Source organism: Cygnus olor, chromosome 4 (genome assembly GCF_009769625.2).
Source record: "Cygnus olor isolate bCygOlo1 chromosome 4, bCygOlo1.pri.v2, whole genome shotgun sequence".
Taxonomy (NCBI): domain Eukaryota; kingdom Metazoa; phylum Chordata; class Aves; order Anseriformes; family Anatidae; genus Cygnus; species Cygnus olor.
Window position 1 is genome coordinate 15,079,265 of NC_049172.1, and position 21,651 is coordinate 15,100,915.

The window sequence follows — 21,651 nt, forward strand, 5'->3', positions numbered from 1 at the left end:
AATTTCAAGATTGAAACTGCCTTATTTTGAGTGATTTTAAGGTGAAAAGCATACACTAGGGGGAACAAAAACATTCTTGGTCACACACTGGGCTGATATCTTGCTGTTACGAACAGTTATCTGGAATTACTTAGGAATTCAGAAGAACAGACAAAACTCCATGGAAAAAAGATATAGTGGACAGATATCAAGTGCAACAAGCTACTGTATATGCAAAATGCATTTCATACATGCATTTAGAAATTAAGAATAGGCATACGTTTAGAAATTAAGAATAGTTTTATGTTGCCTGTAATTCTGAAGCCTGTTTCCCTCACCCCCCTCTCCACACTTTGGAGATTGGAGGTATTTGTCCTCAGACAAAATGAGGATTTTTTTTTAAATATATGTCATACTATTTGCTTATATTTCCTGTAACAATTTCAAATGCTTCGCTGATGACTGTGTTAGCAGAAGGACGCGCTGCTAGCTTCGTGGCATGCAATGGCGCATGCTATCTTCGGCTGCACTGCCTCCAAAGACTTAGAGATCTTTGGGCCAGAGACTTTGCAGAGCACAAAGCACCGTGCAAACGAGAGAGAGCTTTGAGCTGTGCTGCTGTACGTGTCAAGCCTCTACATTGCAAAAGAGAAAAGCAAGAGCAGGCTGATTTTACACTTAGGTAAGAATTTGCAATCTCTTGCAAGGGAGGGTGAAGTTAATACGACATGTCTGAAACCTGTATCTCCTCCTGGTGATTATATTTTCAATCCATCTGTATTCTCTTATCTCAGAGAATGCAAGTGTTTTTGCTACACTTGCTACTTGCATTTCTGTAGCAGAAATGTGGATCCTTGCTACTGCTCCGCATTCTCTTGCACACATTTGCTACAGCCTGAGCAGTTCATGTGGTTGTATATTCTTTACTCTTGACACGTTCAGCTTTCTCCTCATCCTTGACCACTTCCTAGATGTTCTGTGCAGACTGGTCAGGAACACTATGTCCTGCGGCAGAGTGATTTTCAGTGACATCAGAGAAAAAACTATTACACACAACACTTTTTTACAAAAAAAAAAAAAATCTAAGGAGTCCAAATGCTGTTGAACTATCAGCAACAGATATTGTTTTCAGGAAGTTCAAAAGGGATGCTGGAGTTATTTTATGGAGGAACAGTAAGTGTTTGATTTAAAATGATACTAACATTACTGGATTTGTGTTACTTCCATTTTCTTTCACAATTTCATATCTCAATGAGAAAGGAACCTATTTTCCTGTTACACACAGTCACTAATTTTCTCCTTCTTAGGATTTGCCTTAGTTCTACATCACCAATAGATCAAAAACACCAAGTGGAGAGTGTTTGTCTCTAGTTATCCTTACAGACTCTTTAACACCTTCAAACCTGACCAGGAATTTTTTTCCACTTTTGTAACCTGCCATATCTTATTGGGAAAGGCATGCTAGCCAAATGCCTGCACTGTGGCCCCTAACTCTCACCCTGCTGATAAATTAACTTGACAGATATGAATCTGTCCCAAATGTACTCTTTTATATTCATACAGAGTTTACATTAAGAGGAAAAAACCTAGAGAGATGCCTTCTGATAATAGCTCGCAAAGATTAATTGTCTATCCCACGTTTTTACCATAAATCATCTGGTAAAAACTTTCACACCCATAGCCAACAATAAACATTTTTCTCCAATGTGCCTATAGCTTTCTTCTCAGCCTGAGTCATAACCCTGGAAGCAAAAGTAACTAGAACTTTGCCCAGTAACTAGGTGGGACCCAGTCTGCTTGGGTGAAGCACCTACACTCATTTAAAGCATTTTGTTTTGATTGCAGCCACTGAAAAGAGATGCTGTCATGTCCAGATCCCTTAAGTTCACCTCTGATCACTTGTTTTCCTGGCCATTGTCTACCAGCTGCTGGATGGTGACTACTGCTTTAAAAAAAAAAAAAAGAAAGAAAGAAAAAAAGAAAAAGAACACAGCTTCTCTCTGTGCATTACATTTTCTAAGACAAACAACTTAACCCTTGCACTCTGCTTGATCTATGCTTCTACAGTAGTTAGTAGTGGCCAGTAACAAAGACACAAGAAGAGGGCTAAACACTCCCACCTGTACAAACCCAGCCACAAAGGAGATTTCTTCCTTGTTCCTTGCAGCCAGAAGTTTTACACCTTGATGAACAAGACTTGTTTTTCTATTCTGCCTCAGGTGACTCTGGATCTCATCATTATCCTCTTTTTCTTGTGTCACACCATGTCAGCAGGGCCAGCCCTCTGAGCCCTGGGAGCAACCTACCAAAAGCTTTTCGTGATGTCAGGTTCGGCTGATATACCCTGCCTTCCTGGGACCCAAAAGAAAAGCAAGCTCTCTAAGTGGGTCACGTGCGACAGCGATCACATTGCTCCACTGTGGGATGAAGCTGACCTGGGCTGGGATTGTTCAGATGTGTAGCTGGGTCTGGAAGTGACCCAGCAAGGTCGGCGTGCCTTGCTTTCTCCCACCACACATGGCTCTGTCACTGCACACAAGGTAAAGATTCATCAAAAAAAGTTCTTCTTAAATCTAGTTTGACAGAACTTGTGCGAGATACATGCTGAACCCACTGAACTACGCATGTGGGATGTTGAAAGGCATTCGTTAGGTTTGGGAGCAAATCCTTTTGCTGCTCAGTACTATCACTCTTCTGCCTGCCACCAGTTTAGTCCTGCTACAGCTATCTTCATGCTAACACTCTTCCCTTTGCCTTGATAGCTCCTTGGGAAGTAAAGCCTATTATCAGTGATTTTTTTTAAGTTTTCCAGCCATAAATAACTAGAACATGTTACCTGGTCCAGTGAACCCCTCCAGTACTTTACAGTAACAGTACAATACAAATTACTACTAATCAGTGGGGTTAATTCCCTACCATCGAACTCAGTGGTCATTTTCCAGCACAGTCTGCTGAGAGATCCAGCAGCTGACTGTCACGTAGTAGCAGCTTGCTTGGGAGCCTGGTATATCCCCTACCCTTTCAATTGAGGGGTTAGCTGGGAACTCTACCAAGGACTGAAGGAAAAGAGGGCAGGAAGACAGTTGGACAGGGACAGCAAGAGAAGCTGAACCTGGCCCTGTCCTGAACCAGGATGTGGACATCACAATCCTCTTAGAAACAGAGATACCAATTACTCACAGCAGTGGCAACCGTAAAGCCCCACTGTTTGCCTGAGGTGAAGAGAATGGACCTGAAAGAGAAGGAGTGTAATAATCTGCAGGCCTCCAGCCTGCAGAAGATCAGAAACTTTCCCATCAGAAACCACACAAAGACAGCATGTGTCATACCCAGCACAGTGGGCAAGGGCAGCGTGATCCTATGCATCTGCAAACATCATCACGAAACTCTGCACAGAGTTTAATCTAGCTCAGCTGCTAAAGCTGGGAGGTGAGTAAGCACCGACTGCGCTACAATGAGCTCAGCTGGACAGTTCTTTGAGGCATTGGCTGCAATAGAAATAACTGACCATGCACAATAGTTCCTAAAGGGATTGGTCTTTCAGATGGAAGAAATTAAGAAGGCTAATACCTGGAAGAATGTCAAGATTTAAAGTATCATGCTCATCCCTAGTGCAACCAATTTGAAAGGCATGTCATGGCATTAGGGTTTCATTATAGCCATGTAATAGCAACAGCTGGAATTAAGGTCACCTGAGTATTCCCACCCCTACTCCCAGCTTTCAATTGTCTGTAATTAGCTCCCTAAAACTTTCACACTGCAACTGAAATTTTGTCCACTTTGGAAGGAGATTTTCCAAAATTTGGAGAGAAAAATCCAAATTTGGATAGAAACCCATCTAGGCCAAAATCCAGAGAAGGTTGGTTGTTTTTTTTTCCCCAAAAAAGTAGGCTTTTCCCCAAAAAAGTTGGTACAAAGTTGAAATACAGGAATGAACAGCTCTTAGGACAAGGCTAATTTATAAAATCTAGGATAGATCTAGGAGAGATCAATAGTCATGTAGTCAGGTTACAAGTGCCCAGATAGCACCAATCACACAAGTACAGTACCGAAATTGGATTCTCCCTCTTGACAACACCATGTTTTAAACAACTACTGTCTTGACCAGCCAGATTTTGATCTCAGTGACACCAGTTCACATCTTGAATCACTTCATTCATTTAATTACCAGTAAACAATGTAGTAATTCTGGATCATGGGTCTATAATTAAGATAAGATTCTACCTTTAATCACACACACTATCGATAACTGCCCTTTATTTCATTTTGAATTCCTTTTTCCACCTCACGTTCACATCCATTTTCCTTGTGCCCATTTTACACCTCTTTATCTTGTCACACACTGGATCTGAATTCGAGTTACTTATTTTGGGGGATGGAGGGTGTCATGGTATGATACTGCAGCCTTTGTACACGCTTTTTAGACCTTCTGCCTTGATTAAATGGGGGGCGGGGGGTGGCGGGGAACAGAAATCAGTTTGTATGTTTATTACTTGAGAAAATCACATTGTATTAAGAAGTTCAAGAATCACTACATATAAGTTAAAGAAAGAAAGATGGATATTAGGCACACTGTTGATGACTGTAGCCATTTCATCCTAGAAATGCTGCTTAGGTAGAACACACTAACAGTTTGAAATCTTACTGGTAGGAAAATCACGAAACAGCAGCTTCATGCACTACACTGCATCAATGAAAGTACATCATATCTTCCTCTTTTTTTTCTTTTTTTTTTTTTTTCCGCTCCCTGTGTTACTGTGACCTGTGAAAACAGGAAGAACTGGAAACAAATCAAATAAAGAAAGCACCTAAGTTTTGAAAACAATACAGCATATGCCTCTACCAGCAGTCTTTCTTCCTTTGATTTCAATGGGAATTTACAAAAAAAAAAAAAAAAAAAAAGGTTTACAAGTGAGAAGCAAGTGCTTTCTGTGAGTTATTTCCTCTCTCAGCATACAGCATTCCACCTATGTCTTTAAGACCACACCTGTAGTGCTCAGTGTAGCCTCAACCTCTAATTCCAGCGCCAAATAAACAAGCCATCAAACTGTCATCTTGCCCACTGTCACATTGCCATGTTTCCCACTTGGCTGAATTACCATGGAAAGCTGCTTTCTGCTTTGTTTACAGCCTTGATCACCCATAGAGGGCACCCTTATTGTGTCATGCTAATCCAAGGGCGATGCTTCCACTTTGCAAGTGTTCCCTCAAAATAAAGCTTTCCAAACAGAAGTTGTCAAATACTCTAAATTCATGCTAGGATTTTTCCTCATAGTGCTCCTTAGAAATATTTTCTACAAAGAAAACAAGAACATTGCTTTCATCCTACAACATTATTTTGCAGAAAAAAAGAAAAAAAAAAAGGAAAGTATTGTCAGAAAATCTCTAACTCTTCATTTTTCATTTAAAAAAACTTTTTTTTTTCTGTCTTCCTACTACAGGCATACTTCTAAATAAAAATGCTACCAGTGAAGAACAAGAAAAACTTTCAGTAGAAATTCTGACCTTTTTGCCTTATGTTAGTACTAAGCAAGTACTTCAGCGATTGTATGTAGTGCCTAGGAATACCCAGGTTTAAATAAGGAATAAAGTTTTAAAATTTGGGACTATATCTGAAAACACTAACAAATTTCTTTTGAAACTTACTAAAAACTTACTTAGTATTTGTCTGAAAAGTCATCAGAAAGATTTGGCTGCTGCAGCTGCTATAATTTCTGTATGATCTGACTATTTTATCTTCAATTTTCTTCAATGTTTCAGGGGCTGAGAGGGGAAAAAGATATAATTTACAAGGGCAGGGGAAGTGGGCAGGGAAATAGCACATGCAGCAAATGAAGCTACATGATACTTGTAGTGACCATTGCTTCAACTTGCTGTTGAAAAAAAAAAAGTCAAGTTAGACTCCTCGGAACTTCAGCACACTCCCTTTCCCGGGACATGCTCAGTTATCACCTGTACATTAGCCCTCACAGCCTGGTTTCCCAGAGCAAATACAGTCTTTAGGAATGTTTCAAAAATCTCCTGGCTTGGGGATCTACTGCTGAATTAACCTCCAGACCACAAGGTATCGATCAAGCAAACCACATGCGTCTGAGCTTTACCTTATCAGCTCCCTGGAAGGTGCAATGATCACCTCGTGTACAGTTCCAGTCAGCTTTGCTACTAGCTCTTGGCTGTAAAGAGACTGTATTTCACCTCCCTCTGTCTCCCAAAAAACACACAGTTTGGCTCCCCAGGAAGACTTGTCTCATGTCTGACCCCAAAAAGGCTAAGTGCTATGAGACAGCAGTCTCACCTACGCATTCACTACTGCCAGACCTTTCAGTCAGACTTCATTCATCTCACATGGAAAGCTTAGCCAGTATTGAAGGTTTTGTCCCTGCAGATGGGACTGTAAGCTATTCACAACTCAAATCACGATGATCGAAAGCTTATAACTGGATATGAAGCAGAGAGGCAGCCTTTCAGTTATGAGAAGTGTCCTGCTGAAGAATAATCTAACTGCCAAAAAAGGTTATCAAGAGTTAAAGCTCTGTTTTCCACAGTAACATAAGTGTCTACACAGGAGTTGAAGGAATGATCACAGAAACTTGAGTACTGTGATGAGGGTGAGTAAAACCTGAGTGTGCCAATGAAACCTTTTCAAGTGCTTACAGATGATCAGGAAAATTCTTTTGTTTCTGGGGATCTCTTCATGGGTGTTGAAGTAGCTTTATGGATTTGGCCTCTCAGCTCTCTCCAACTCATTTCCCCATCTGTACAGTGGAGACATCAGTGCCTGGGAGCTGGGAGACTGCAGCGAGCTTTGGTTGGTTGTAACTGGAACGTGCTGAAGCCGCTGAGAACCTGCACCGCACCACTGACAATGCAAAGGATGGAGTCAGCTCCCACTGCATCCCACCAGTGTGTTCTGTGGTGGAAGCAGCTAAGGGCACTGGATTCAGCTAACAAGCCCCATTTGTGGCCACAAAGTGTCAGGGAAGGTGCGGAGCAGCAAAGAGCTACTGGGTTCCTGGGTGCTACTGCACTTGACAGTCCTTGGGATTCTTGCTCACCTTTAGCAGCACAAAGAGCAGGAGATCTGTGTGCAGGGTCGTGCAGGGACCTGCCTGCCCCCCAACTGCTCTCAGAGAAATATGTCAACAGACATCATCTCCCAGGGGAAAAAACTGTCTCCTTCCTTCCTAGCTCCATTACAGGGACTCATCAACGAGTCCTTAAAACAACCAAGAACAGGCACAGTCATCAGAATCATCCTGAAGCATTTCATGTGGTATTGCAAGTGCGATACGCTGCAGAGCCACTACTTCTAACGTAAAACCTCACTGATTCATTTCTATCAGACAGGGCACATTTCAAGAGCTATATCCATCAAAAACTTTTCCCAGTGTCTGTAGTTAAGAACACAGAAGATTCTTTGTTCACTTCAAATCACTGAAGCAAGATGTCTGTTTCTAGAAGAGATGTCATGACAGAGCATTGAGTTCAGAGGCAAGAATTACTTAAGAAATTCCATGACTTCAATAGAAACACTGGGATAGACAGTTTTCCAGGGAAAGTGCCCAACTATCCTGTTAATACAACCCCCAGCCACTCTGCCCAGATCCAGCCAGGTAGTTTTGTGTTGGTTGTGGACGGTACCAGGAAGGGGGAGAGCAGAGGTACCTTGTGGAGGCGAAATCCGTGACACTCCACTCCATGGCTCAAGGCACTGAGGGTGAGAAAACAAACACCTTGTGTCTCCCCCAGCCACCCCATAGCCAGAGGGAGCCACGCTGCACTCCTACCAGAGGAACATCCATCCACCCAACTCACAGCCTGGCTTAAAGTCACACAGGAGCAGGAGAGAGTATGGGATAGGAAACAGATACATTTGCAAGTCACTGGTGGGCAGAGTAAAAGCTGGTGGTCACTTCTGTTGAGCAACCAGCCATGTACTGAAGGGGCCACATGCTGTGGTTGCTTGGTAGCTATTACTCTCTCATATCTAGACACTTGCCAGCCTTCTGCTGAGGCAACTTCTCTTTAAATGGTTCTTGATAAAGTGCTCGTTTCAAGTCCTCTTCAACACACAACTCCTTCACTTGGTATCAAAGACTGCTTTCCAAATGACCTCCACCTTCCTCCTTGCACACGGTGCAGTGGGTGCTGCTGCCCAGGATCATCCCAGTCACTGAGGTCTATCTAGAGCTGGCTGTCTCAGCTCCTGCGGCACTTCGGGGTCTTTGGATGAAGAAGAAAAGCTTAGAACAGGGCTTTGGACGTCTCCCACAGATGCTGTTACTAAGAGGGTGGCTAGGGCCTTCAAGACACTCTTGGGAAATTCAAAAGCAGAATGAAGAGATTTTGTGCGAGAAGAAAAAACCCCAAGCCTGGTGCAGGAGCTACAGAAAACCAGAGGGTAATGGTCATGTAGGAAAACAGTGGCATCTAAGACAATGCTTGGCCGATCCGCACATAAGTGAACCCACTAGAAAATAGAGGCTCCCTGTGGAAGAAGCCATTAAGGCTGCAACTGTGCCCTTTGTACTCAGCTCAAGAGAGACGGGTCTGGCATGGTGCATTTTAGGCTGGGAAGGGAAGAACGACTGGTCCAGCTAGAAAAACAAGGAGGCTCTGGCAGGCTGGAACATCTCTTCCCACAGTGGCATTCAGTCAGGTCTGCTCTTTCAAGAGAAGACAAAGGGAACCCTTAGGGCCGCTTGTAGGAAGCCATGCAAAGAGCAGATAGCTTTCATCATCTGTTCCTCAGTCCCCCCAGCTCCACCCCACAATACATTTTCCAGACTTTCCAGTCAGCCCTGCGATGTTGACTGGTGCACTGGCTTCATCAGCTCTTTGGCATGATCTCGCTGCATTCCCTCCGCCTTCAATGAGATAAGAGAGTAGGGAATGTCATTCACATATGGGTGTTACTATTCAGCTGTGGAAACCAAAGCAAACACCAGAATGTTTTCTGCTAGTCCCAAGGAAGGCAAAGGATGACCTCTCTACAGGATCAAAAACATTTTTCCTCGAGAAACACCAACACTCAGAAGAGCTGCTTTCAGGGTTTTTCTGGGGACAAACAAAGGAGGCTTCATCAGGGAGGGATCAGAGAAGGGAACACTCGAAGGGAGTTGCACTAACTCAGGTAATTTGAATGCTTCTGATTATCAGAGATGATTCACTTCTGTTCACTTTGCACCAAGTATTGTGAAAGATGCTGCATTTATCTGCATTGACTCACTGTTTCACAACATGAGCTTAGGTATCGTTACTACTAATGACAACTGGAAGGCTTGGACATCCAGAACGCTGAACCCAACTGGGTAAGACTACAAAGGATTTTGGTAAAACCAAACACATCAGGAAACGTGATTAAAAAAACAAACAAACAAAACAAAACAAAAAACACAAAACAAAACAACACAAAAAAAAACCACACAACTCCCTCCACCTCTACTTAAAAGACGGTGTGAAAATGCTGCTGATGAAAATGTAGGTGTTCTGAGATAGCTGTCTTAAGAAGTCAAGAGGATATTTCTGCTTCTACAAAGATTGCTTTGATTTTTAACACCACTAACTGGGTTTTGCTTGGGCAGCATCAGACTTAGAGAGAGCATATTGTTGTTCATTAGTGCATGGAGTCACTTAAAAAAACCAAAAACTTATGGACAAATCTCAGTCTCACCCAGCAAAGAACTCAGAAAATTTGAAAGATTGAGGTAGGAGCTAATGCCTGAATTAAAGACCACTTGAAAGAAAAGTCATAGGAATGAGGGAAAGGAAACAGTTCTCTGTCTGCATGTTATGGCATTACTTATCTGGTACAATTAACATGCTCTGAAATTACATTTCTCACTGTTCAACCAGTATTCCTTCCAGTATTTTCTGTCACTACTGTCAGAAGTACTTGACAGCCATAGAGGAGACAACATTTCTAAAGCACTAGCTTCTATTCCAGTATCTGAATTAACAGCCAGGTTCAGCGGACATTCTGACTGCACTTGACACTGTATGAAATAACTTCTTGGCTAAAATTGGTGTTTCCTTGCCAAAGGAGACATTTAAAAAAAAAAAAAAAAGTAATGAAGTGGGAGAAAAGGATTCAACTTTACTCACTAAGTGTTCTTCCTCAAAGTTTTCTCCTTAGTCCCTGCCTTCCTTCCCCCTCAGCAATACGTGTCTCCTTGCTCAGGGAGAACATTCCCTCTCCAAGGTCCTATCACAAGGTTAAAAGCCTACAATTATTAGGTAACAGTTGTCAATTGGTAGCACCTAAGTAAACGCAGCTTATGTAAGACTCTATACACAGAGACATGCACCAGAAGCAGATCTTGTGAAATACAATACAGTCCCTGGTAGGCAAATGGGGCAGAAGGGAAACAAATGCATGAAAGGAGGACAACTCGACCAAGATCTCCAAGGCCCTCAGCAGTGGAGTTGGGAAGAGATGTTAGCACTGCTAAATCCTGCTTCTCCAGGACAACGTTCAACACAGCTCAGATTTTGTTATGAACAAATGGCACGTCCCTAAATTAAATGACAGTGGGGAGCAAAGCATTGATTGTCCTTTTAACTGAGTATCTGTGCAAGGTTGCTAAACAGGAGGTAGGAGATATGTATCAGACCCTAATGAATGAAATACAAAAAGATACAAGCACAATCACATGCTTATGGCTGTAAAGAGCTGAACTCTGTAATTATCATCTGTGGGGAAGTGTCTCAAAGAGAAAACAAGAAAGGAAATTGCAATGTATCTATTTATTTCCATAGCTACTGTATGAGCACTCTCTACTATTTGTAGGAGAGTTTCCCAACAAAACATACCAAAGGAGCAGGAAAAGGACTTGTGTATTGTTTTCTCAACATCAGCAGCAGCCTGACAGATAGAGCTCCCCACCCCGTAAAGGAGAGGGTGTAAAAGCATGCTTTCCTTAGAGACAGCAGGGTAGCAGGAAAGCCAGTAAGCAGTGCCAGGTAGCTACCTATAAGGTAGGGGAGGAGGGAAATAATTTGGAGTCTGATGAGCTCTGTCAGTATAGGTTGGTCTCTCGTGTGCCTGATGCTGCATATATACACGTGTAAGTGCATACAGCAGACAGGCTGGGGAAAGAGAAGGCACAGAAATGTTTCCTGATGTAAGAGGAAGCCAAGAATATTGCAAATATCTACTAAATGGGCTAAAACAAGTGGATTTGGTCTGCCAGGTATGAACATGACTCCCATGTTATCCATTGCCCATGTCTGCTAACCATGGGGGGTCAAGGTGCACCAAAGGCTCGTGATCTATTCACATTATCGTCACACAGTCCTTAATAAAGGAAAGGCACAACAGTCCCAACTTACCAGTCTCTCAACCCTCTCGCTCAGGTCTCTAAACTTCCCTGAGGTCTGTCTGGACAATTCATTACTGTACCGGATATTGGTGATTTTTACGTTGCCGCTGTAATAGAACAGCTTCTGATCTGCAAGGGAGAGAAGAGGAACAGGCAATACTCACAATGCACCGAGACCCATGAACTTACAGAAGGGTCTGGGGCTGACTGCATAGATGTCTGCGGAGTGGTTGACCTGTATCCAACCCATTCAAATAAAAATTCTGAAAGCTGGGAACTCAGGAACAAGAAATCATTTCTGTTGGGTGGGCTGTGCCAAGTAGTAACAAAAAGCCCAGTTTCTCCAGCAGTTACTTTTCTGGCCGACCAGCAGTACATGCACCCAGAATCACAAGTAGCATCCTCCTGGTCAGCTGCCTTCCTTCCTGGCCCACTTATCCACACAACATTGAGCACTGGCATGCAGCTGCTGGGGACCAGGGCAGGGGAACGGGGAAACACTATGGGTAGAATCAAGCAGGAGGCTTAGCTTGTCACTCGCTTAACAGAGGCCAGAAGGCTCATGTGTTGACCTCATCACAGAAGTAGATCATGAGGAAGACATGAAAGGAGTGAAAGCGAGTGAAAGGCAACAGAAACCACAGCCCTAACCACCCTGCACAGAAGGAAATGCTCCTGAGAAGAGATCTGCAAAGATGCTAAATGAGGATGGAAAGAGTGCTAGAGAAGACAGTGGATTTTCCCCAAATAAGCTTTAGTTAGACTGATGGAAAACGAACTCCCAGCGCTGTGGGCCTCAAATAGCACAAGAGAGATGCACTTAACAGGGTAACAGAAGAGTGGTAAGTTCTGTAAAACTCACCATATGCCAGAAAATAAACTAGGAGACCAATGGTGATGGCTGCTGCCACTGCTGTTCCAATAACAATTAGAGCAATTTTCCAGGGCTCGAGATGTCTTATTTTGATGGCTGGCTGATGAATTCTGAAAAAAAAAAAAAAAAAAAAAAGGAAAAAATAAATATCTAAGAGATGCTTTTCAATTAAAAACAAACAAACAAACAAACAAAAAACACAAGATGCAGATGCTAAAGTTTTCTCCCTTAGTATAAGCTGATTCTTCCCACTAGTATTAAATGACTTCTCACCCAACACCCTTAAAAATGAAACCATGACTCAAGGCTATTTTGAAATATATGCTGACATATGCCAAGAGCCACAGAAAACAGATGCAGGTGTTTTGTTTGTTTGTTTGTTTTAATGGCTCAATTAAATAGGTGTCCCATTAAGGACTTTCTTACAGTCCCTGACTGGAAATTTCCAAGAATAAAACTGTTATTCTCATTCTTCAGCTAAGTGAACTCTTGTACAGCAATGTAAGCAGCTTTCAAGAGGTTAAACAAGTCAGTTATCACAGACATACTAGTGCCTTTGCTCCTTAGTGCAACAAAACTGGAAAAAAACCACATCCCCTTCATTTGTATAGTACGTATTTATGCATTACCCAAGCTGCTCAGTTTATTTCAGCATGAAAAGCAGGGCTGGACACACACACACACACACAAAAAAAAGACAAACAGATTTTGGAGGAACAGCATGTGCTTCCTGTTTTACTCAGGCCAAATCTAAAAAGAAAGGTAAGCATGGTACTAAGCAGTATTAGCTGAAGGGATGGAATGACAGGGAAGGGCAGGGACATGTGAGCAGACAAGGGAACACAGGTAGAAAGCCTAGCCGGGTACTTCTCTCTGCTGTGCTCTTAATTACACAGGTGCTAATCCAAATTAACACAGTGCAAGTCAATAGGTCAGTATGATATTTAAACAAATCTGCCCCCAAAAGTTTATTTAGAGCAAATTCTGCCTTTGGCTATGAACTCAAAGACATCTTAAGATCCCATGAGCCATGTTTTCTATGATGTTATCAGCCATTACAAAATACAGAACAGGAAGGAAGAGTTTTTGGCAAAGAGTCATTCCTACTAGAGCCACCCACCTCACTCGTGCGAACATGCACACCTCCAGCTCCACGTACAGCTAGAAAACAAGGCTACAGGGACCCTCTCCTGAGGGTATGAAGGGATCTCAGTGAGTTCCCACATTCGTAACGATAATATAGCTCACTTCTGGAACACCTCATGAGGCATAGTTTAAATACACTAGAGTTCATTCCTCCTATACTCTAAAACAGCTTATTAAACTCTCATCTCATCTGGTTTTCTTCAAAATGAATCTGTAGATCCACAGCAGAAAAAAATAACACCAAAATGAAACGGTTGTGTTAAGAGTTTGGTGAAGAGCAGCTCCAACATTATTTCTGAGCCTAGTGCATGGAAGTTCCCTTAAAACACTAAATGGAGAAATGAAAAATATGTAGGTATAAATGGTTAGGTCTTTGTCTCATTAACAAGAACATTTAGGAAATAGCTCGATACAGTAACTGCCTTTGATAATTGAAGAGACTTTGGCTGGTCAATCTCTGTAGCATCTTTTCCTCACGCCTCGTGTTACTCATGTTTTTCAAGCCACACATTTCTAGACTGATTGACCAATGGGCTCACAAGTGTTCGGAGTCAGATACAGAAAAATATAGGAAACTGCCTCTAACTTCCTCATAAACTGGTCTTTCTTTCCAAGGGACAATTATCTCAGTTATTGGAAAGCAAATAGGAAATGGGATAAAATAAAATAGGGATAATTTAAATATTTTGAGAAGAGATTTCATAAGCATTTTGGTCAGAAAATTGATTAAAACAAATCTAAGAGAACCACACCTTAACATCTCTAGTACTACTACATTTGCTCTCCGTGTTTATTTAAAACTTAAAGCCAGAGTAATTTAACTAAACTTCCAATGATCACTCACCGCTGTGGTGCCTGGAATCTGGTCTCCATGGAAAACATTCATTTATGGGGGTAGCCCTTATAGATGTGCTACATGAAATCAGGATCTAACAGGACTCAGCTTATTGTCTGAGAGGTCTCAAAGCCCTAGTGGGTGTAGCAGTAGCTCTTACCTTAATTCATTAAGTGAGCGGCAAGTTCAGCTTTAGTTTATGCTTTTTATTTTTTCCTGTGTGGTGCCAGGAGTTGGACTCGATGATACTTATGGGTCCCTTCCAACTCAGGATATTCTGTGATTCTATGATTCTATGCAGCTAATAGTCAAAACTAACACATTCTGTCTTCTGCACTGACAATGCGTTTTGCAAATATTTCTACAATGCTTGCAGTGAGACTAAGTTGCAAAAAAAAAATCAAAAAACAACAACAACAAACAAACAAACAAAAAAACACAGCTAACTTGACATGACCTACTCACATTCATTATCCTAGTTTCATTTAAAAAAGCAATTGCCTTCCTCCAACTTCACGGAAGGAAAAACACTTAGAAGGTCTTTCAGCTATAACGATCCTGGCAGAGCCCCAAACCAAAATGCTGGGTTTGAGAAGACCATTTAAAAGGCTGAATGCCAACTCCACACCACAGCAGGTGAGTGAGAAGAAGTAACTGCCTATCATATCAGTGAAAGAATGGTATCAGACCAGAAGTAACATGGCTGGGACACAGTTATAGAGAGAGAACGTTCTATATATTACAAACTTTTTCAGCATTTTTGTGTAAACATTTTAATTTTTTATATCCTTATTCTTAATTTCTTCCATTTTGAGTTCCATGTAGTAAACAGAAGCCTCAGTCCACAACAGTTACTTATATGTGTAATCTTACTCACTATATGACTTCCACTGAATTCATGAAACATCTCTGAGAGCACCATTTCATCAGGCTCTAAATTGAACAGCTTCTTAACTGACTAAATTCAACAAATACATCATAGAAAGTCACTTAATAGAGGTGGGATTGTTTGGGGAAAAACTGAGATGTCTTTTTCCCCCTTTTTTCTGAATAAATGCTTCCCTTTCCTTTTAAATAAAAGCATGAAAGGACTGTTAAAGACTTGCTCTCCATCACTAATTTGTTCTAAACCTAAAACTTTGTTTAAAAAAAAATGTTATGACTAGAATGTCCCCGATTAGGCTGTTTGGCTAATCTGTACAAACTGGATACTTCTCCATTTGAAAAGATGTGTGGACTGAATTTCAAATCCAGGTTTTCAAAGATCTGTGTTGGAGACAAAAGCACAGAGCTTGCTGGGCTGATACTCATCCATTTCCACTAGGTTTGAGTTGTATTGCTGCTCTGCTCTGTCTCCTAAGGTTCATTCCTCAAAGATTAATTATTACACAATGGGACGTTGTCAAATGAAAAGTGAGACAGTACTTGTAGGGATTCAAGACACATGAGAAGTAACTATCCCAAAACTGAAATAGCTTTGATTCACATGACCAAGAGCTTGAACACTGCAGAAAGCTGATACAAGTTCAGTGGCAGGAAATTATGTTCTCAGGTCAAGAGTCAAGCAGTCTCTGCTAACCCCTTGGGAACTACCTGCTCAACAGAGAAGGAACAGGGAGTGTAACAGAAATACACAGCAGGATTAAAAACCCTACAGCAGCAGTCAGTAGTTTCCTCCAGGAGAAACGGAGATTTTAAGCCTGAGCCAAAAATCAGCTGAAAATCTCCCACTGACCTCACTGGGTTTTCTTTTGGGGTCCCTTCTGCTTGCAGCCTTCATGGTCCTGCCCTCTACCTCAGTGCAGTAATCTTAAATACACTGCAGTCAGGGACTGGGTTTCATCCCTTGGCAAAAGGTCGTTTGCCAATTCCGGCTTAAAATTTGTCTGATTAGGAGGAGGAGTGAAAAGTTTGCTGACAAGGAGAAACAAACAAACAAACAAAAAGTTGTAAAATTGTTCACATTAGCATAACAATTTCATTTGGTTGTTTTGTTTCCTAATAATTCCTAACAATTTAGTGGCTTTTTCATCTGGCATTCTGCTGGTTATTTTCCTAGAAATGTCCACTGAGACTCTTCCTGAGTGGTGGTGGGTGATTTGAAGAGACACATTTTATATCAGTGTTTGGGCTCCCCCCATCATGAGCACAAAGCAGCCCCCAAGAAACCTCTTCCTGAATAAAAAACCCACACCAATAAACACAAAACCAGAGGGATCCCTCCCCCTTATAAATTTTAAAAGCCACACATGGCAAGGACACAGTGGTCAGCTAGTTGTCTGCTGACTTTCATTAACAGAGGGGTATCAAAAAAAAAAGGTTTCAACAATTTAAAAATCTTATCTAATACCCTAACTAGTTTCTTATGGATGCTATTCAATAAAAGTGTCATAAATACATTAAATAAATCATTCATGTACTTGCCTCAGTACAGCCTGAAACTGCTAATTTAGGAAAGAAATAGCAACTCTTCCACATCTTGGAATTAAAGTTCACTTCTTCCAAAGGAGCAGATTTAAAACCCTCTCCAGTGAGTCAAACCTCCTGCTTCAGAGGGAAAGCCCTTGCCAGGGAAGAACGCACGCTCTGACGCTTGTGAGAATTATCTGCCCTCCATTAGCTGCTGTGAACTTCAGATCAGAGCCTGTGTCTAGCTAAGTCAGCACGCACTGTGAAACAGCACAGGCCTCTGCTTCAGCATGCAAGCACCAGCAGCGTCTGCAAAAGAAAGTTGTCGACATGACAGTGCAACTACCAAACCCAAAACAGCCACCTAGAAGTGATGTTTTCTTGTGGATTATCAAATGTCCTTCGTTTATAGTCCTATAAAAGAAGCTTAGGCAGGCAGATTTTCTCTATAGTTTTAAAATGTCTGATATTTCATTCCTGTTTAAGGTGCTCTGAGGAAAATTGATGAAAAGTGTTTTATCAGCCTTAGTAATAATTGCAGCACATAAACACACACATAATAGGACAGTGACAGTGTCTTAACCTGTTTACTGGGTATATGAAAAGTCACAGTAAAACAACTATACATACATGACTCCTGAAGAGTTCTGCAAGTCTGAAATAACAAGAGCAGCTCTTCTGCCTTCGTGATTGTGTGCATCTGCAGCAGCTTATATCCACTGAGAATCTGGCCCAAAGTATCCAGCTTTTCATGTAGTTTGGAAGCTTGCATTTCTGGCTGAATAATAGGTTTTTCTGTATTTTATAGCTTATATACAGTAAAAAGTTGCTGGTCTGGGCAGATAAACAGTGCGATGCTGTAATCTAGCAAAGTTTTTTCACTGAACAGAGATGGACAAATTTCTTCACAGGAGAAACGCTGCTGAAATCAGAGAAGACTCCTTAGGCAAGAGATTCAACTGAGCCCAGGGCAATTTTCCAGTGACAGAGAAATTTAGCAATTCCCATGTTCTTTTCTGTATGAAACCTGTCCCTGTTATCATCAAATCTGTCCACAAACTACATGAAGTTGTCAGATTGTCTAGTATCGGAAGCATGTCAAATTAAGCCATCCCAAGGTTTGTGTTAACCAGACTTCATTGAGAACACAGATCTCTGTAACTAAAAACACAGAAATGGACAAAGTATGTGATGGAAACAGAATGAATTAAAGGCTTACAGCTGACCCAAAATGCACTGACCCAAAATAGATTGCCTGTGAAAAACTTAACAGAGTAAGGCATTTCTGCAACACCCTCTAGTAGGAACAGCAGAGGCTAGAAACGCAGCTGAGCTTACACTGGGGCTTGCTCAGGTAATGAAGATGACCAGATTTTAATACCCAGGATTAAGTTCTTCATAATTTTGTTTTTCTGTCTGAGAAGCTCAGAAACTGAGGGAAAGTGGCAAGGAAACACAAATGGTACCAATTCTAAAGTCATCAAATTAGTTCTGGCATATATCAGAACTTCACTACAATCTTCTGGAATGAGGGTCTAGACCAGAGCACACAAACTGAGCAGAGTAAGTTTGTTTGATACCACGCAGGAACATCTACCTCCTGCAATAATCAAGCACAACTCCCACTAATACCAATGGAACATGACTGTCCTTGCACCAGGGCTGGTATTCATTTCCTGCTACACCTCAACAGTCTGTAATTCACACTTATTTTGCCCACCTACCGGATGACAAATTGGTGCAAGTGGCACTGCATTTCCACCTACATATTCACTTTTAGACTAACATATACAGCACCAGTTACTCTACAACTCACCCTGCCAGCGCACAAGATCTTCACAAGGAAGCTGCGGTAAGTCGCTGCTCCCCAGACCACAGGGCACAGCACGATGCGGGAGCGACAAGACCAACTAGGCTGTCCACTCCACCCTGTTCTCCTTAGCAGCTTTGCTTTCTGAAGGATCTTATGGAACACATGTTCCAGCCTAGCTCAAAATGCAGTAAAAAGGGACATCTTGGAGCTGGATAAAGCTAACACTGAAGTAGTACTCTTATTATAGACTAAGGCACAGTGTGATGTGCTCAAACAGCAAGGTTCACAGGTGAACACTCAGACCTATATCCCTGGCCAACAAAGATCTCTGGACATTTAACAAGCTACACGGGGTCTTTGATTAAGACCAGTCTCCATCCTTTCTGAAATGTGTAAATATTTAGTTATCCAACACAGATTTCCCCCACACAAGATTTTACAACGATCTAATCAACTATTTAAACAACTAAATCCTTTCCTAAACAGGAGGCAACCAAACTGGACTTAAATGTTGTTTAACTACTGTCTAGCACACTGTTATTAAAATGATTTACACCACTGTTGATATAAACAAGACATAGCAACTAGATTTCCATCTAACTAGAAAAAGGAATAGCTTTTCAGTTCTGCTATGTACAGAACCCTCACTTATACACCTTTATATAACATGCACAAAGTGATTTCTTCCTCACTGACTGTCAGAGCAGCACAGTTTTAAAGGTATGGATGTTGAACTGGCAGCGGGATCTTTGAGTGTTGAGTACCACAAGCTGAACTCAGTCTTCTCCTGACAAAGTCAACACTATATTGACTAAAACATTATTGTCCTTGGAAAAAGAGAAAAACACTTAAGTGTGCAGAAAGAATAAGTTCTGTCAATCCAGCAGCAGCATGAATTCAGGAGCCAGTGTTAAACAACAAACTACAGGCAGCTCACTCTACATTTACGATTGGATCCCTACTCTGATCTAAGAGATCATAGTAGAACATTGTGGCTGGGAGGCTCCTTTTTGTAAAAATACTCTGAACTTTCCAGCAATGTCTTTGACATTAAGTTACAGTAAAACAAAACTAAGAATATCCAGCATCTTTGACTGCATAAAATGTTTTCAAATACAAAACACCTGGTCACTATCCTCAGAAACTGTGGCTTCTTCTTTAAAAGTTCTAGCAACAACCTTTAACAATGAACATTTCATGGGTACCTTCTCCTTACGTAGCTACGCTGTCTTTGCTGTTTTAACTGGGACCCTTTGCACAGCTTGAGGGAAACAATATTGCACCTAGACCTGACCAAAAGGCATGGTTTCCCAAAATCGTCTTGCTAAAATTTGATTTTGACACAAAAGTTTCCTGGATTCTGCACTGCTGCAATAAAATCCTGCTGGGGGCAGGATAAGACAATTACAGAGGGAAAGATAAGCGTCAACTTAAGCCATCATATCAACTTTCTAAACAGAAGGCAAATCTTTGTGCTCCTGGCCATACTAAGAAAGGATTTTCCTCTGCGGTTCTCTCTCTAGCCACACATTGTTCCTTTCATTCAAACCAATCCCCCAAATCTCCCCTTCAGCCTGCAACTTACTGTTCAGTGTCCCCTCCATTTATTGCCCCCTTTCAAAGTTGCAAATTTAGGATGGGTCCATGATGTACTCTACTTCTAAAAGGATGAAGGGAGGCAGAGATACAATGAGGGCTGAGGGCAGGAAAGACAGAGAACAGCAATGTCTTTTCTCGACCTATGTATGTCCTTCACTTCCTGAAGCTCTCCCATAAATGATATCCCCTACTAACATTACACCTCCAAATAAAACTTGCTGAGTTAAAACACACCACCTACTTTTGAAGATCCCATGGTAGGTCCCGGTAGGTCTGGTAGCCTTTCTGACCTCCAACCGCAGTTCGACTGAAGTCTGGACTGCGTAGCGAATGCTGCTGGAAAATGCAGGAGTCACATTGACTGGTGTGACGGGAAGGGAAAGGTGTTGAGTGAAGATCCTTCATTGAGGCACAGCTGGCGCAACACCCAGCACCCTGTGGGTTATTGCAAAACGAGAGAGCGAACTTCGGAATAAAAACAAACAGAGGTAAGCATGGAGTCGATAAGAAGACTCTAACTTGATCAGCTCAGCATCAAAGAACTCCCCAGGCAGAGATGGACGGGGCAGATAAACCAGCCCAGGCAAGAAGATTTGTTCCTCACCACAGCAGAACAGGAAGTGTGTTAAGTTTCCCTTTCCTAGCACTCCCTTTCTGTCCAAATTGTGTCCTTACAGCAGGCCTTCGCCTGACTGGCAGCACCTTCTACCATAGACTCACTGTAAAAGCCATAAGGGAGAGTCACCGCACTGTCCACACTTCAGTCACCCGCCTCCTGAGATGGCCAACACAAAGGCCCAACACAAAAACAAATACAGACATAAACGGCTTGGTCAGCCAAGCCGCATCTCCCTCAGTGCTCGCTCTTCCACAGCCGTCCTGGACTCCCTTGGCATCAGGGACATGACAACTATAAGTATCCGGCCTCCTAATTACACGTTAGTCATGTAATGGTTGGCACAACCCCGCCTGTGGAAAATGCTTACTCTGTGAAAAGGGCCACCAATCTCCTTGGAATTCCCTTCTCCCAGCACAAACCTGGTTCTTCAGAGCCAGCTGGAAGGGGAAAAAAATGGATATTCTCTGGTGAGAGATTCGGCACTTACATCTAAATCCCCAAATGAAAATGGAAAATTACCAGAATCCAAACTCCTTGCTTCTGGCCTTTGATGCACTTGAGTTTTTGCCAAAAAGTTGGAAGCATTTGTTTTTTCAGTGAAGTATCAGGAATCCAGCCACTTTCATGGGAACACTCATTCACAAAATCCTCAGTAACAGAGGGGTAGAAAAAACAGAAGGATGAAATTTTCATCTAGTCACACATAGTCCCTTTCCCTCTTTCCCCAGAAAGGTCCACTCACAAGCACTTCAACACGATTTGAGGAACAATTGTCTGGACAACCCATTTCTGAGACAGTGGGAAAAGCTGAGTGCTGCTGCACTGCACCCCCTGTTTCTCTCGCTGTTTTTTTTTTTTTTTTCCCTTGCTTTGATCAAGTCAACTGCTTTTTTGGCTTCTTTCATGTCCCTGTAGAAAGGGCGTTGCTGCAGTTACCTACCTTATATGAGTGAATAAATACAAAGTTACCGTGTACTAATATCCTCCTCTGGACCTTCTCTTCCCGCACAGTCCCACTATTTTCTTTTTCAAGGTCAATAACCGACCCCCCCCCCC

The 21,651-nt window shown here is 42.0% G+C and overlaps 1 protein-coding gene and 1 long non-coding RNA gene across 2 annotated transcripts in view; one reads left to right on the forward strand and one right to left on the reverse strand.

The window, feature by feature from the left end:
• LOC121069911 (transmembrane protease serine 11E-like) overlaps positions 1–20,872 on the reverse strand; it is a 43,693-nt gene extending 22,821 nt beyond the window's left edge. Inside the window, exons 1-3 of the mRNA XM_040556442.1 lie at positions 20,218–20,872; positions 12,163–12,284; positions 11,311–11,429 (exon numbers count right to left, since the gene is read on the reverse strand). Of these exons, the coding sequence (XP_040412376.1) occupies positions 11,311–11,429; positions 12,163–12,284; positions 20,218–20,381 (405 nt within the window). The 5' untranslated portion in view covers positions 20,382–20,872. The remainder of the gene's footprint in view (positions 1–11,310; positions 11,430–12,162; positions 12,285–20,217) is intronic.
• LOC121069912 lies at positions 459–5,526 on the forward strand. Its single transcript, XR_005819752.1, has 3 exons — positions 459–661; positions 2,254–2,519; positions 5,421–5,526. It is a non-coding gene; the product is annotated as an uncharacterized LOC121069912 (long non-coding RNA).
• Positions 20,873–21,651: the final 779 nt, after the last annotated feature.